At 39.2% G+C, this 13,456-nt stretch overlaps 1 protein-coding gene and 2 pseudogenes across 1 annotated transcript; 2 read left to right on the top strand and 1 right to left on the bottom strand.

Annotated features, from left to right (window-relative positions):
- Window positions 1-932: 932 nt before the first annotated feature.
- LOC122066429 lies at window positions 933-2,953 on the top strand (annotated as a pseudogene).
- A 2,894-nt stretch (window positions 2,954-5,847) lies between these two features.
- Window positions 5,848-11,447, top strand: LOC122066435. Its single transcript, XM_042630236.1, has 5 exons — window positions 5,848-6,858; window positions 7,668-8,135; window positions 8,312-8,689; window positions 8,774-8,841; window positions 10,828-11,447. The coding sequence occupies exons 1-5, from the start codon at window positions 6,178-6,180 to the stop codon at window positions 11,039-11,041; spliced, it is 1,809 nt and encodes a 602-aa protein (XP_042486170.1). The 5' UTR covers window positions 5,848-6,177; the 3' UTR covers window positions 11,042-11,447.
- A 388-nt stretch (window positions 11,448-11,835) lies between these two features.
- Window positions 11,836-12,948, bottom strand: LOC122066434 (annotated as a pseudogene).
- Between the last annotated feature and the right edge of the window lie 508 nt (window positions 12,949-13,456).

Genomic DNA, 13,456 nt, shown 5'->3' with positions numbered 1-13,456 from the left:
AAAAAAAAAACAGAAACAGACCATAAGTGCACCAAACACTTTTTTCCTTTTTTTCGTTTCAATAGAATGAAAAAACTCCAAAAATGTTTTTTTAGAACGATACCAAACAGAGCCTAAGTAGTTACTTAATTGTGTATTCTATCTTTAAATATGAGTATCACAATAGAACGGGAAGTAAATTAAATCTCATTTTCTCTTTAGAGATAGAGGCCGGCTCCCCCCCAATTATGCTAAAGTGATCCAAGAAATCTTGTGTTCTTGCTTTTTCCTATTTTCTGTCCCCTATGTCCTATATTAGTTCCTCCCTTTCTTTAGTTTTTCTTTCTCTTTATCCATGTTCATATCATACATCTATATATATATTAGCCAAATGTTACTAAGATTGCGTTTGGTAACGTTCTAAAAAAACGGAATAAAGCATTTGGTGCATTTATGGTGTGTTTCATTTTTTTTTTTTTTTAGAAAAAAAAATGGTAGCAACGAGAATTGACGGAACGACAAAAGGTATTTCAATTGTTCCAATTTCGATCCAAAAAAAAAAATGGCATTTTGACACAGAAACTGAAATTTTTATTTTTGACACGAAACGTTACCAAACGCAGCATAAATAGTTAACGAAGCTTAATCCCAACTACTTTTGATTGATATCTTACTTATAAGCTAATATTTTTATACTTTATATTTCAAGCTTAGTAATGTATGTATAAATAATTAACAAAGCTTAATCCGAACTACCTTGGTTGCTTAGCTTAATCCCAGCTACCTTGGTAGCTTCTATTCCATATATGTGCAGAAAACTCAACACACACACAGAGAGAGAGAGAGAGAGAGAGAGAGAGAGAGAGAGAGAGAGAGAGAGAGAGAGAGAGAGAGAGAGAGAGAGAGAGAGAGAGAGAGAGAGAGAGAGAATGGGGTCTTCTTTCCAATTAGCCATGGATTCACAACCTCTCTCCCTCTCTACTCAGTTCATCCTTCCAGAAGGCAGTGGGCCTCTTCTATCACAATTGTCCCCACTAATCTCCATTCTCATTATAGACATGAGAGATCCTACAAGTTTCTTACCACAAAAAATATCACAGGCTTGTGAGGAATATGGTTTCTTCCAGATCATCAACCATGGTGTCCCAGAGGAGTTATGCCAGCAAATGATGTCGGCGGCTACCAGCTTCTTTGAATTTCCTCGTGAAGAGAGGATGAAAATCTATACAAAAGATCAGTCAGTGCCGGTGGGGGTCTCATCTCCTTACCTTAAGTTCCAAGGCCATGGCAAAGTCACATTGTGGAGTGAAGAGTCTCTTTCATGTTGGCCATCCTCTAGAGGACTTCATTCATCTCTCACCTAAAAAGCCTTCCCAATATCGGTATGTGTCTTAACTTCTTCTTCAAAACTATTCCTTCCTGTGTGGTAATTTATAGTTTCCATTGTTTCAGTTTAATCAAACTTTAAATGGCCCTTCGGAATTAGCCCACAAACCCAAACTATAGAATACAAGACATGCTATCCCCAACAACCCCTACATGCCAAGTTTACATCAAAGGGAAAAGAACCAAAGACTACCGGACCTAGCGGCTAGATGTTGACGAGTTTATCCAAACACCCCTTTAATACTTTTTCTCCACCCCTTGTGGCATTGGGCAGGCGTCAGCCCCCATATATGGTCTTACTACTTTGTGGAGACCTATTTTTTTGGTAAAATGTTGGTTGGGTTTTGTCATTGCAACCCCCTTTGTGAAGAGGCACCCCTTCTCTCAATGTTATGAGGCTTATTTTTGATTGATTACGAGGTTACTTTGTGAAGTTCCTTAGAGAGAGTTGTCTTATGTCCCTAGAAATATTCTCTACCTCCCACTTGTGTCAGTTTCGGGTACAAATACCTTTTTGTTGAAAGTCGTCCAAGCTTTTTGTGGGAATATAGCATGGGTTACTTCAGTGTCGTAGCCCCTCCCTCTTAGAGGGATCTACTCTTGTTTATTTTGTGTGTTTTGGATGGATAATTAATTATATTTCTGCTCATCCTTTGTTCTTAAATGTGTTAGTGAGGTTGCAAGGACATATGCCAAGGAAATCTGAGACTTGGCAACTAGGCTTTTGGGATTAATATCACAAGGGCTTGGGCTAGAGGAGGATTATCTGCAAAGAAGACTGGGTGGGAAGACTAGGTTCAAACAGCAAATAAACTACTCTCCTCCATGCCCAGATCCTGAGCTCACCATGGGACTACAGATCCACATTGACTTACATTTGATCACTGTGCTTCAACAATCACAAGGAGTTGTTGGCCTGCACGTCATGAAAGATGGCAAGTGGATGGCAGTTGAACCCCAATTCAATGCACTAATCATCAATGTTGCAGATCAGCTTCAGGTATTTCACTATGAGAATTAATCAAAGTGGTCTCATTAACTAAAATGCTTTCGAAACCCTAAGGAGGCAGTGGAGTATGATTTTGAGTTCGATTCCTCTTATATCCTTAGGACTACTCACACAGAGATGTTTAGTGCTTTTTGTTGCTTTTGATGAAAGTTAATTGATTCTCATTCAACCATAATATGACTCAATACATGTGATTGTGGAGTCAGTATGAGCCCGTGGGACTAGCCAACACCGAAGATCTGAATACCCGTATCCATCGTTACCCCCCCCCACACAACAAAATAAATTTAGAAAAAAAAGACTTTTTTACTAATTTACTAACTTAATTGATTAGGTTATGAGCAAATGGAAGGTGCAAAAGTGTACAACACAGCTGTTACCAATCACAAGCTTCCTCGTTTATCAATTGCAACCTTTTGTGGAGTAGCTGGGGATACTTTGATTGGACCAATTAATGATTTAATAGATGACCATCATCCTCCTCTATATCGAAGCTATCTATTTGATGAGTTCTTCAAAGAATTCCGTGGTCTAGATGGGAGAAAGGGCTTGAAGGAAGTCTTTGAGCTGCAGAACTAATCCCTAGTTTTCTTTAGCGTTAAGTCTTCTCTCAATATTTTGAATTTTATCGAAGTCTATTTTCAACCCTTCGCACACCATCCATGGATTGTGGTTTCTACGCTCCAAAAGTGGTATTTACACCTGATGGATAATGTGAGATGGAGTGGGGTGGTTACATATGGGGGAGGGAACCGGACTCACTTAGAATCAGGTTCATCTTCCCTACGGGTAACCATAAATGGGTTGTGGGGACCAGGGACGGGATGGTGTGATATGGGTTGGAGTGGTTACCCACGGGGTAGAGTAGATTAATTTATCATTTTCAAAGGACCCCTCGGTGATTGGAAAAATAATTATTTCTACATCATTTGCAAGTGGTTGTGTCCATGGTTTTGAAAAATTGGTATTGAATCAATATCAGTTGTGCCCCGATATTTGATATTTATTCAATCTTATGTGAGTGAAATGATTCTAAATAGGGGGTGTTTAGTGCTCTTCATTGCTTTCCGTGAAAGTTGAATGGTTTTCTTTCATCTCCGATATGACCCGCTCCATACAGTTATGGGGTCAGTATGGGCCCGCGGGATTAGTCAAGCTTATTGTTAGCAAAAAAAAAAAAAAAAATCCAAATTGGGATAAATCTTTTTTAAAAATAGTTTTTAATGCAAATTAAGGACAAAACCATCCAATTCAATTTGATAACAATGGATCTATTTTGATATCGATATCAATATCAATATCAATATCAATATCGACATCGACGGAACCCATTACTATTTTTTAAAACCATGGTACTTGTATAAATTATTCATATATGTTTCCAAATACGAAACACTCTTTTGTTTTTTTAAATCCCTCCTTCTAAAGTGCCCAGGGAATCTTCTATATCATGTTTTTGTTTATGCTCTAACATGTTGGTTGTTGTTGTAAGCCATTAATGGCCAGCCATGAACAGCATTTTTTTTTATGTCAACTCAAGTAACAAGTGTATAGAATTCAAAGTGAGAAACAATGGACTAATGGAGCAACAACCTTCTCTCATTTCGTTTGAGGGTTCATTGACTTTTTTATGTTGAGAGTTCAGACAGGATTGGCTTAGCTTTTTGGGTTTTCTTACATGTTAAAATTTTAGACAAATTTAAGTTGGTATGGTAAGGTTTTTTTTTGGGAGGGGGGGGGGGGTTGGGGAGAGAGAGAGAGAGAGAGAGAGAGGAGAATGAGCTTCTAACTCAATGGTAGACAGTTAAGGCAATTGAGCTTTACCCTAAGTATAGGGGAAGTCGTTGGTTCAACTCTCCTACTCTCACCTTCTTGAAATATAATACTTAATAAGTTAGTAGTTAGTAATAAGTGTGGTATAATAGTCCCTTTGATAACCCCTCAAGGGTCTCCATATGATCTTAATTTGCAATGCAACTCTTGTACCTCTTACTTCGGGGTGGAGGATAAAAGAAAAATTTTAATAAATTGCACCTTAGATCACTCGGCCATCCTGACAAGAACACTTAAAAGTTTTAAAAAGAAATTAAATTGGATGGATACAATTCAATCATGATTTCAAAAAGTTTATGATTGTACCATTCCATTTGCCATGGTTAAATTGCTAAATGAAAACTTAGGGTTTAAAATACTAATCATATCGTTTGAATAACATCATTCCAATTAGAAACATTTAAATGATTTTGATGGTCTGATCCTATATATGTCACCCTTTGCCATCACCTTTCCTATGATTTAAGTGTTTGAAGGTTAAGTTTTAAAAGTCTTGAATTATAAGGATTTACTTGTATCATTCTTATTAAAATTCTTTTATTTATTGGATATTCTCACAAAAGTTATCTCATTTTTTCCAATGTAATGAAAAATTAAATTAAGGAAAAGACTCCTACCTGCTTGACAATGTAGTGCCTATAGCCAGATATAAAGAGAGATGAAATGATCGCCTCACCCAGTAAATGCAAAAAAATCTAACTCTATTGATGCTTTTACATGGGTTTTGTGGCTCCCACATTCGCAAAAGGGCCAGGCTGCTAGGTAGAGAACACAATTAAATTAGGTTTTCCCATTTTTTTATGCAAAGAAAAATGAACCATGCCTAATAACAAAACGCCAATGTTCATACACAAATGGAGATAAAATGACTGCCCTGTCTCTTTGAATTTAAAAAATTCCATCTCTATGGATGCTCTTGCATGCGTTGTGTGACCTCGATGCTTGCTCAAGGGCCACGTTGTGAGGTAGAGCCGTAGGGAACCCTCTCCCTTCAAATTACTAACAAAATAAGAATGTTACATCCATTCTTACAGGATTTGAAAGCGCATCAACCTTCGCCTTCATTGCCAATTTATACGCAATAGAAATCTCTTGCCTAGACTTAATAAACAAAGCAAAGTTAAACATTTTATTAGTAAAGAACATCACATAACAAACTAATGAAACAAAGTTTTCCGTCCAAGAAAGAACACATAATGCTCTACCTGAGAATGTGCATCTCTTGCATCTCGCGGACAACGAACACTTGTCTCAAATTATAATATTCTCCAAATTGTTTAGTAGTTCCATGCATTATCCACTATCACCTCTTGACAATCCATCTAGATGTGCCCACCCCTACTCTTGTGCAGCCCCTGGTATACTCCAAACTAAAATATTCCCAAAGCCATTGTTTAGACCCCTTTTTATTTTTGGTTTGGAAGAGAGGTTATTTACAAGATTCAAGTTCCAAAGTTAGGCCAAGCCAAACCAAGCCAAGCCGGTCCTTGAACCTATGGACATAGAGGAATGTTCCTCTATGTGGTTACACTTGGCCTGCCAGCCCGGCATTGTTGGGTTGGGCCCCACAAATTGACAGCTTGTCATAACCCCACCTTGAAAAATAAACCATAAACACTGGACCCTTTCCACCGAAAAAAAAACCATTAAACCCTAAATCTCCTGTCTCTCGGTGGCAATTTGGTATTGTTGTTCCTAACCCTAAAACCATTTCACTCACAAAAGTCTCCCCCCATTCATCAAATTTCAAACCCTTTCTGCAAAGAAAAGAAAAATTAAAGTACCGTCTCAAGTCTCAACTCAACTCCCGCTCTCTGTTTTCTTCAACCCCGCGAATTCAGATGTCTGCAAGAATACAAAAGGGCAATCCAGTAGCAGAAGCGTCAGCAGCAGCAGCAGCAGCAGCAGAAGACAGGGGAGACGGGTCTGTGTGAATGAAGCTGTGCAGCTGAACTCTGAAATGCTTAGGGATGCAAAAGCTCTTCCGTCGAACCCCTTCACTCCCTGTACTCTGCATTTCATCAAACCCTTGTCCTTGGGTTCTTGACAAGGGGAAGCGCAAGAAGAGTTACAGCAACAAAAGCGACTCTTTCTCTCCTTCTCTCTTCAATCCATTCTCTTTCCGGTCGAAACGCACAATGCCCAGTTCTTCTGCCTTTCACCTCCGCATCATTTCCCCCGCTGCTTCTCTACCCAACAAGCCCACTTCAGCCTCCGCCACCGCCGCTGCTCGCTTTGCTTCAAGCAGCTCTGCCAGCATTTGCCGCTGCTCGCTCGATTCTGGAACCCCAGCAAGAGCCTGGGCTGTCTCTAAAGAAGGGCGTTCGGCTTTTCGTTCTGCTTGGTTCCACACCAAGGTTGAAGGTGGACTTCCTGTGGTGGTCGCCGAGAGTTCTAAGAGCTCTGCGAATGGTGGGTCTTGCGGTGATGGTGGTTCTGATGAAGGAGTAAAAGAATCTTCTTTGGATAATAGCGAGTCTCGGTCCTCAAGATTTCAGAGGAGGCAGAAGGGTAGTTCAAGTTCTGATTCTGCTCTTCCTGGGAACCCTGACCTCTTAACGATTCCTGGAGTTGGGCCTCGGAATTTAAGAAAGTTGGTTGATAAGGGTATAGCTGGAGTCGCCGAACTCAAGCAGCTGTACAGAGATAAGGTAATAATCCAACCTTCCTTTATGGGTTTCTGCTATCTCACTAAATAACATTGTGAATACACAGAAAACATTCATTTGGTTGAGTGAACTGGTCTGAAGATTGTTATTTATTGGACAAATGAGGTCCAAGAAATGTGGAAAATAAATGAAAGGCGTTCTGGAAGAAGTGAACTGGTGGGTTGTTCTTCTTTGAGGAAAATTTGGGGCAGGCGGCTCCCACTAGACTTAGAGGAGCTGTTTAATTTGGGGGGAGGGAGGAAGTTTCATTTTGCTGACTGTATGTCCTATGTATAAGAGGAGTAGGAATTTGGTGGTGAATTCTCTCTCCTGTGAATTCATTACTGTGTTATGATGCTTCTTTTATGACCTCAAAGATACAGAGACACCTTTTAGCACATTAAGTAACAATACTTTTGAAGATGCCTTTATTAGCCCCAAGAAGGGAGTTTTATGATTCATTATGGACAGACCAGAACTGTGTGCTTTTAGATTGGTTGATATTCATGATTGGTCATGCTTCTTTAGAGAGTTCTCACTAAATAATTATAATTGGCTAATTGTTCATGATTGGGCATGCCGATCAGCACAATCAGAGAACCGTTCTGTGGGAGGACAATTGGTTTAAATACATATTTGATCATCAACATCTTGTTATTTTATGAATTCTGTATTACATCCTTATATCTTGGATTTACATGTCTATGCTTGGGGATCCCCTCTTCTTTTGTCCATTTTATGCCTCCATTAACCCAAGAACCTGTAACCAATTATTCCCTTAATGAGGCTTTTAATTCATTGCTTTTTTGCAGTTTTTTGGGGAGTCTAGTCAGAAGATGGTTGAGTTTTTACAGAGTTCTGTAGGAATCATTCACAAAAGCCATGCAGAGAGCATAACATGTTATATTAAGGAAAGTGTGGATGAAGAAATAGAGGAAGAAAACCCAAATTCTGATGTGAAGCTTGCTCAGAAGAAAAGGCTCACTTTCTGTGTTGAGGGAAATATTAGTGTTGGGAAGACCACTTTCCTTCAAAGGATAGCTAACGAAACACTTGAGCTACGTGATCTTGTCGAGATCGTTCCAGAGCCTATATCCAAGTGGCAGGATGTTGGTCCTGATCACTTCAATATATTGGATGCTTTCTATGCTGAGCCACAGAGGTATGCTTACACCTTCCAGAATTATGTGTTTGTGACAAGGGTCATGCAGGAAAGAGAATCTGCTGGTGGAGTAAAACCCCTTAGGCTGATGGAAAGAAGTGTATTCAGTGATAGGATGGTAAGCTATACTCTTCATTCATCCTGATTAGTCAAACCTTGAAATATTCTTATTGCACTTTATATTTTTCCATCTTCCCTCTGATTTTACTTTTCATCTCTTATTTGAGAAAAATATAATTTCTATTTTAGGGATTTGGAAGCTAAGGCCTTTTTCTTTGTCATTGCATGATTTAGGTATTTGTACGTGCTGTTCATGAAGCAAACTGGATGAATGAGATGGAGATCAGCATTTATGATTCATGGTTTGATCCAGTTGTTTCATGTCTTCCTGGGCTTATCCCTGATGGATTCATCTATCTTAGAGCAAGCCCTGATACATGCCACAAGCGAATGCAGCTTCGCAAGAGAACAGAAGAGGGTGGGGTCAGTCTGGATTATCTGCGTGACCTACATGAAAAGCATGAAAGCTGGCTTTTCCCCTTCCAAAGTGGCAATCATGGCATCTTATCTTTTAGTCAGCTACCCCATCACATGGACAGCTCTTTACATCCTGTTATAAGTGATCGTGTGTTCTATTTGGAGGGTGATCATATGCATTCAAGCATTCAAAAGGTTGTCCTTGTCAATATTTTTTCAATAACTTCACCACCAACTTCTTTTTGAGTTTATGCCTTAACATTATTTTGCTTATGACAGGTCCCTGCTTTGGTGCTGGACTGTGAACCAAACATTGATTTCAGCAAAGACATTGAAGCCAAGAGAGAGTAAGATTTTAACAGATTCCTTTTATTTTCTTGATTATTTGTTTTGCAGCCTGATACATTAGTTGATTTGTTGTTTTTTCAAGATGGCTTTCCTATCTATCCATCAATCTATTCTCATATATTTCATTGCTTGATAGCTGCATACCTGATTGAAAAGAAGGAAAAACTCTTCTGATTTCCATTCACCAAAGTATATTTTTCTTTGTTGGCATATCTCATTGTGCAATTAATTTCCTGTTTTTCCTCTCCATCTTGTTTTCTTTGTATTTTTAGCATCTCTAGGTTTTGAAATATCTCCATTTTCTTAAAGCGTAAAAGATCCCTGCCAGGCTGCACTCGGACACAGGGCTGGGTGAAATGATTGCCCCACCCCCGTTGATGCACTTTTGGGGCCACGCAGCCTTTCAGTGATCTACCCTGTTTTTAATTAGACCGTTACTCCAGTTTCTGACTCTTGTCATTTCTTAAGTAAAATTATTCCTGTGACCATCAATGACTAGAAAACCTCTCAGAAGGGGGGCGGGGGAATAGATTTTGAAACCTTGCTTTTCAACCATTCTTTTGAACTGGGTATTGATCAATTTATTTACCTTAGTGTTCTGCGTGAAGTTGCTGCTTTCACAAATGAATAACTTGTGGAGATGATTTTTTTTTCCACCTCCATTGATGCACTTTTGGGGCCACGCAGCCTCTCAGTGATCTACCCTGTAGTAAAATTATTCCTGTGAACATCAATGACTAACTTAGAAAAACTCTCAGAAAGAGGGGGGGGGGGAGATTTTGAAACCTTGCTTTTCAACCGTTCTTTTGAACTGGGTATTGATTAATTCATTTATCTTAGTGTTCTGCGTGAAGTTGCTGCTTTCATTAATGAATAACTTGTGCAGATTTTTTTTTCCTCTCCTAATCCAAAAATTACTGGCCGGAAATAGTATGGTTCAAACATTTTCTCAAGTAGAGCAGCAATAGTACTGCAAAAAAGTTTAGGCTTCATGTGACATCTACCTTCTCCAAGCACAGTTGAAAGCATATGGTCCTTGGGTCTTTACATTTTAACAATAAACAAATAACTGTCCTCTACATCTGCTTGGCCTCCAATCAATTCGTTCTGTGCAATGAGCTCGAAGACGAGCACAGAAGAACCCCAGATCAGTTGAAACCCAGGAAGATTTTGAACTAACAGAAACAAAGTGGAACCTGTCATCATCACCACCACCACCACTACTAGATTCCTCAAGATTGATACCTGTTAAATAAAGTGTAAAAGCCCACAAAATACTTCCTTGGGGTCCAACCCAAAACCTTAAGGTCAATGTGGAGATAGCCCAAGGGTATATCAAGATACATTCAAGGTCCCAAATAACCAATGTGGGACTATACCTCTATAACTCCCAATATCTCAACAATTCACTTTAAGACTTTTTACTGTCTTTCACTTGCAGCATTCACTATACCAGGTAAATGAAATGTCAACCAAGACAGTTTTCACAAAAAAAGAAAAAAAAAGAAAAAAAAAGGTGGGTGGGGAGAAACTGACTTGTTGCCCTTCAAATACCCCTGCAAAAAGGTTTCCATCTTCAAGAAGATGATGATTTGAATGGGGGCCTAAGTTGGCTAGTTCTCCTAGGAAGACAAAGATGGGGTATAGAATTTTTTTCAGGAAAAGGACCTAAGCTGGCTATTTCACTTGGTTGTCAAAACAGTTGTTGATTTGGCATCTGTCCTTATGTGCTGCAAATTCAATTGGATGGGGATGCCCATTGAGTATCCCATTTGCTACTAAGACTTTCATTGAAGCATCAATCTGGATATTCAGATTGATGTAATAATTAAATTTTTGCCACTTCCACTTTCGTACTGATGTTATCAGATTTGGGTTTGTGTGATTTGAGTGTTTCTCATTCCATGGTAGTGCATCTATTGTCTTAATTGGGGTCTAACTACAGACTATGCTTTTGCTGAATGTGGCACGCTACGTTTGTGTAGGTATGCTCGCCAGGTTGCAGAGTTCTTTGAGTTTGTAAAGAAAAAGAAGGAAGTTCCATATGCAAAACCTAGTGGGGAATCAATGAATTCAAGCCAACAGCTGCTGATGCCTCAAAAAGGTGGACTCTGGGTACCTGAAAGTAAACATTTTCCAGAGTCTGCCCTAAAATCTCTGGATTTTAGACGAGCTATGTCTTCATTCCTATCCACCTAGGTGCTGTACTCTCTGCAATCCTTTTTAAGGTTTCTGTGAAGACATTTAAGGTAGTAGTAGTATCTGACTACTTTGATCTCTCTCTTTTAGCATGTAAAAAGTGCTCTCTCACATATAGGGCAGGTTTTGGATTGTTTTTATAGAAACCACTTGTAACCCTTTTAACTTCCTCAGATGTACTAATGTAATTGGAGTCCTACTGATGTGCTCATGATCTTGTGAATCTTGGAATCTCGCTTTTATTCTTGATGTATGATTGATTATATGCGTTGGGATGCCTGTGTGGGTGTTACCTGACGAGTATGGCTGTGAAATGTGAGTGCTGTTGCTATGGCCTGGTGTTGCAACCTTGTTGCTTGTAATTACATTTGGAAATTATGTAAGAAATTGTCAAATTATTGTCTCAGATCATTGTTAGAAGAGAACTCTTTATTTGTTCTAACCCGGTTTCTTTGCTGATCCTCTCCAGCTGGGGGTGGCTCCCCCGGCTGTTTTGTGTCTGGTTGGTCCCTCCAAAGGGGGTTTTTAGTGGCTGCCTTTTTCTGTAATTTTTTTTATAATATTATAATATAATATTATTTATCTGTTAAAAAAAAATCTCAAATTTAAACTCAGTACAACTTACATATTACATTAGGAAAAATGATGTGGACGATGCCAGGATCACATTCTCTCTCCTCCCTGATCATGTTGATCCCTCTATTGTTAATTGTATTGCACTCCCTCCCCTTACACCTATTACCTTAGGGATATGTACACAGCAAATAATAATTATGATCACATCAATTCATTTTTCACCCTTGGATTGATGTGGCACGTAATGGAGTCTTCATCATTACTGTTAGCTCTTGCTTCTCTGACAAGTCAACATCTTCTCCATCAACAGCCACCCATTTGAATTCTTTGACCAGATTAGCTGCAAAATACTCTAGATGAAGCAATGCAAGGTTTAATCCAGGGCAAATCCTTGCACCAAACGACATTATTTTTTCTCCCCACTCCCAGTTATATCAAATCCTTCCCCTCCATTCCTCAAAAACCTCTCATGCCAGAATACCATTGGATTCTCCCAGACTTGTGGGTCCATTCCTATCTCTGCAACCATGAAATGCACTGGAGCATTCTTGGATACAACATAGCCATCTACATAGAACTCCTCTGTGACTGCATGAGGTAGCCCAAAGTGCAATGGAGGATGCAACCTCAGACCCTCCATTTCTACTGCTTTTAGATGTGTCATCATCTTCAAATCAGTCTCTTTGATCTTCCCACCTCTCCCTTGATTTACGAATATAGCTTTTCTTGGATTTCTTGATGCTTCACCAAGTTGGCCATGATCCACTCCATCGCCGTCGCTGTTGTATCGGTGCCGGCAGTAATAAACTCAGCACAAAGGATCCTTATCTCATCCTCATTGAGTTTTCGCCCTTCATGTGGGAGCCAAAGCTTGAGGAATGTATCAACATATGAGATTACCTTCTCGTCATTCTTAGGATTCTCCGTTGGTTCTTTCCTGGATCTTATCAAGGAGTTGAGAAAATTAACACGAAAGTTTTGCAGATCAAGAAGTTCTTTCCACAGCTTCCGAAAGATGATCTTCCCCAGGTTTGGCATGAAGAGTAGTAATCTGTATCTATTTATCTTGGAAAGGAATAATCTATCAGCATGTATGGTTTCTTGGATAACCTTCTCGTCTAATTTTTCGCCCATAGACATGTAAAGTAGTATGGAAAACATGGCATGGTGAAGGTGTTCGATAACATGAATGGCTTTGCCTGATTGAGATTGCTCATTGGTGTCTTCAAGGCCCACTTGCGGACGCTGCTGTGGCTGAAAAGCATCAGATAGAGAGGGTAATAAATCAGTTCCTTGGCGTCTCCGTAGATCACCAAGACATGGGACCATGTTAACTGGTGATCTTACAATTTTTTTTTTTTTTTTTTTCCTTTGGCTAATGACAGGTATCTAGGCCTTTGGCTGACTAGTTCCGCGGGCCCATACTGATCCCACAACCTTATGGATTGAGTCATACCAAGGTTGAATGAGAATCATTCAACTTTCACTGAAAGCAATGAAAAGCACTAAACACCCTGGTGTGAGTGATCTTACATAGTTTTGGCTTTAAGCTTAATTATTTGGCCGATCTTATATTCAACTTTTCTTTTATATATATATAAAAGGAGTGGGAATTCTAACAGTTTGCATTCTCTATGCTTAGGCACAACCCCTGTTTTCAGCCGATAAGGAGTGTCTTTTCATGACCCCTTGAAAACAAAGGTTGTGTTATCCCAATAAAAAAAAAAAAATTTGACATGTTAATCTTGGCATATTATTTATGTAAAATTATCAATTGCACTCATTTTTGAGGAACTCTCTTTATTTATTTTACTGAAATTAGGTTGGTTTGAAAACTTC

Source organism: Macadamia integrifolia, unplaced genomic scaffold, assembly GCF_013358625.1.
Source record: "Macadamia integrifolia cultivar HAES 741 unplaced genomic scaffold, SCU_Mint_v3 scaffold2390, whole genome shotgun sequence".
NCBI lineage: Eukaryota > Viridiplantae > Streptophyta > Magnoliopsida > Proteales > Proteaceae > Macadamia > Macadamia integrifolia.
This window is presented reverse-complemented; position numbering and strand designations above follow the sequence as displayed.

Coding starts and splice junctions, on each gene's coding strand:
- LOC122066435 (XM_042630236.1), top strand. CDS start 6,178: ATGCAAAAGCTCTTCCGTCGAACCCCTTCACTCCCTGTACTCTGCATT. Junction 6,859..7,667: donor AGCAGCTGTACAGAGATAAG/GTAATAATCCAA, acceptor GCTTTTTTGCAG/TTTTTTGGGGAGTCTAGTCA. Junction 8,136..8,311: donor GTGTATTCAGTGATAGGATG/GTAAGCTATACT, acceptor TGCATGATTTAG/GTATTTGTACGTGCTGTTCA.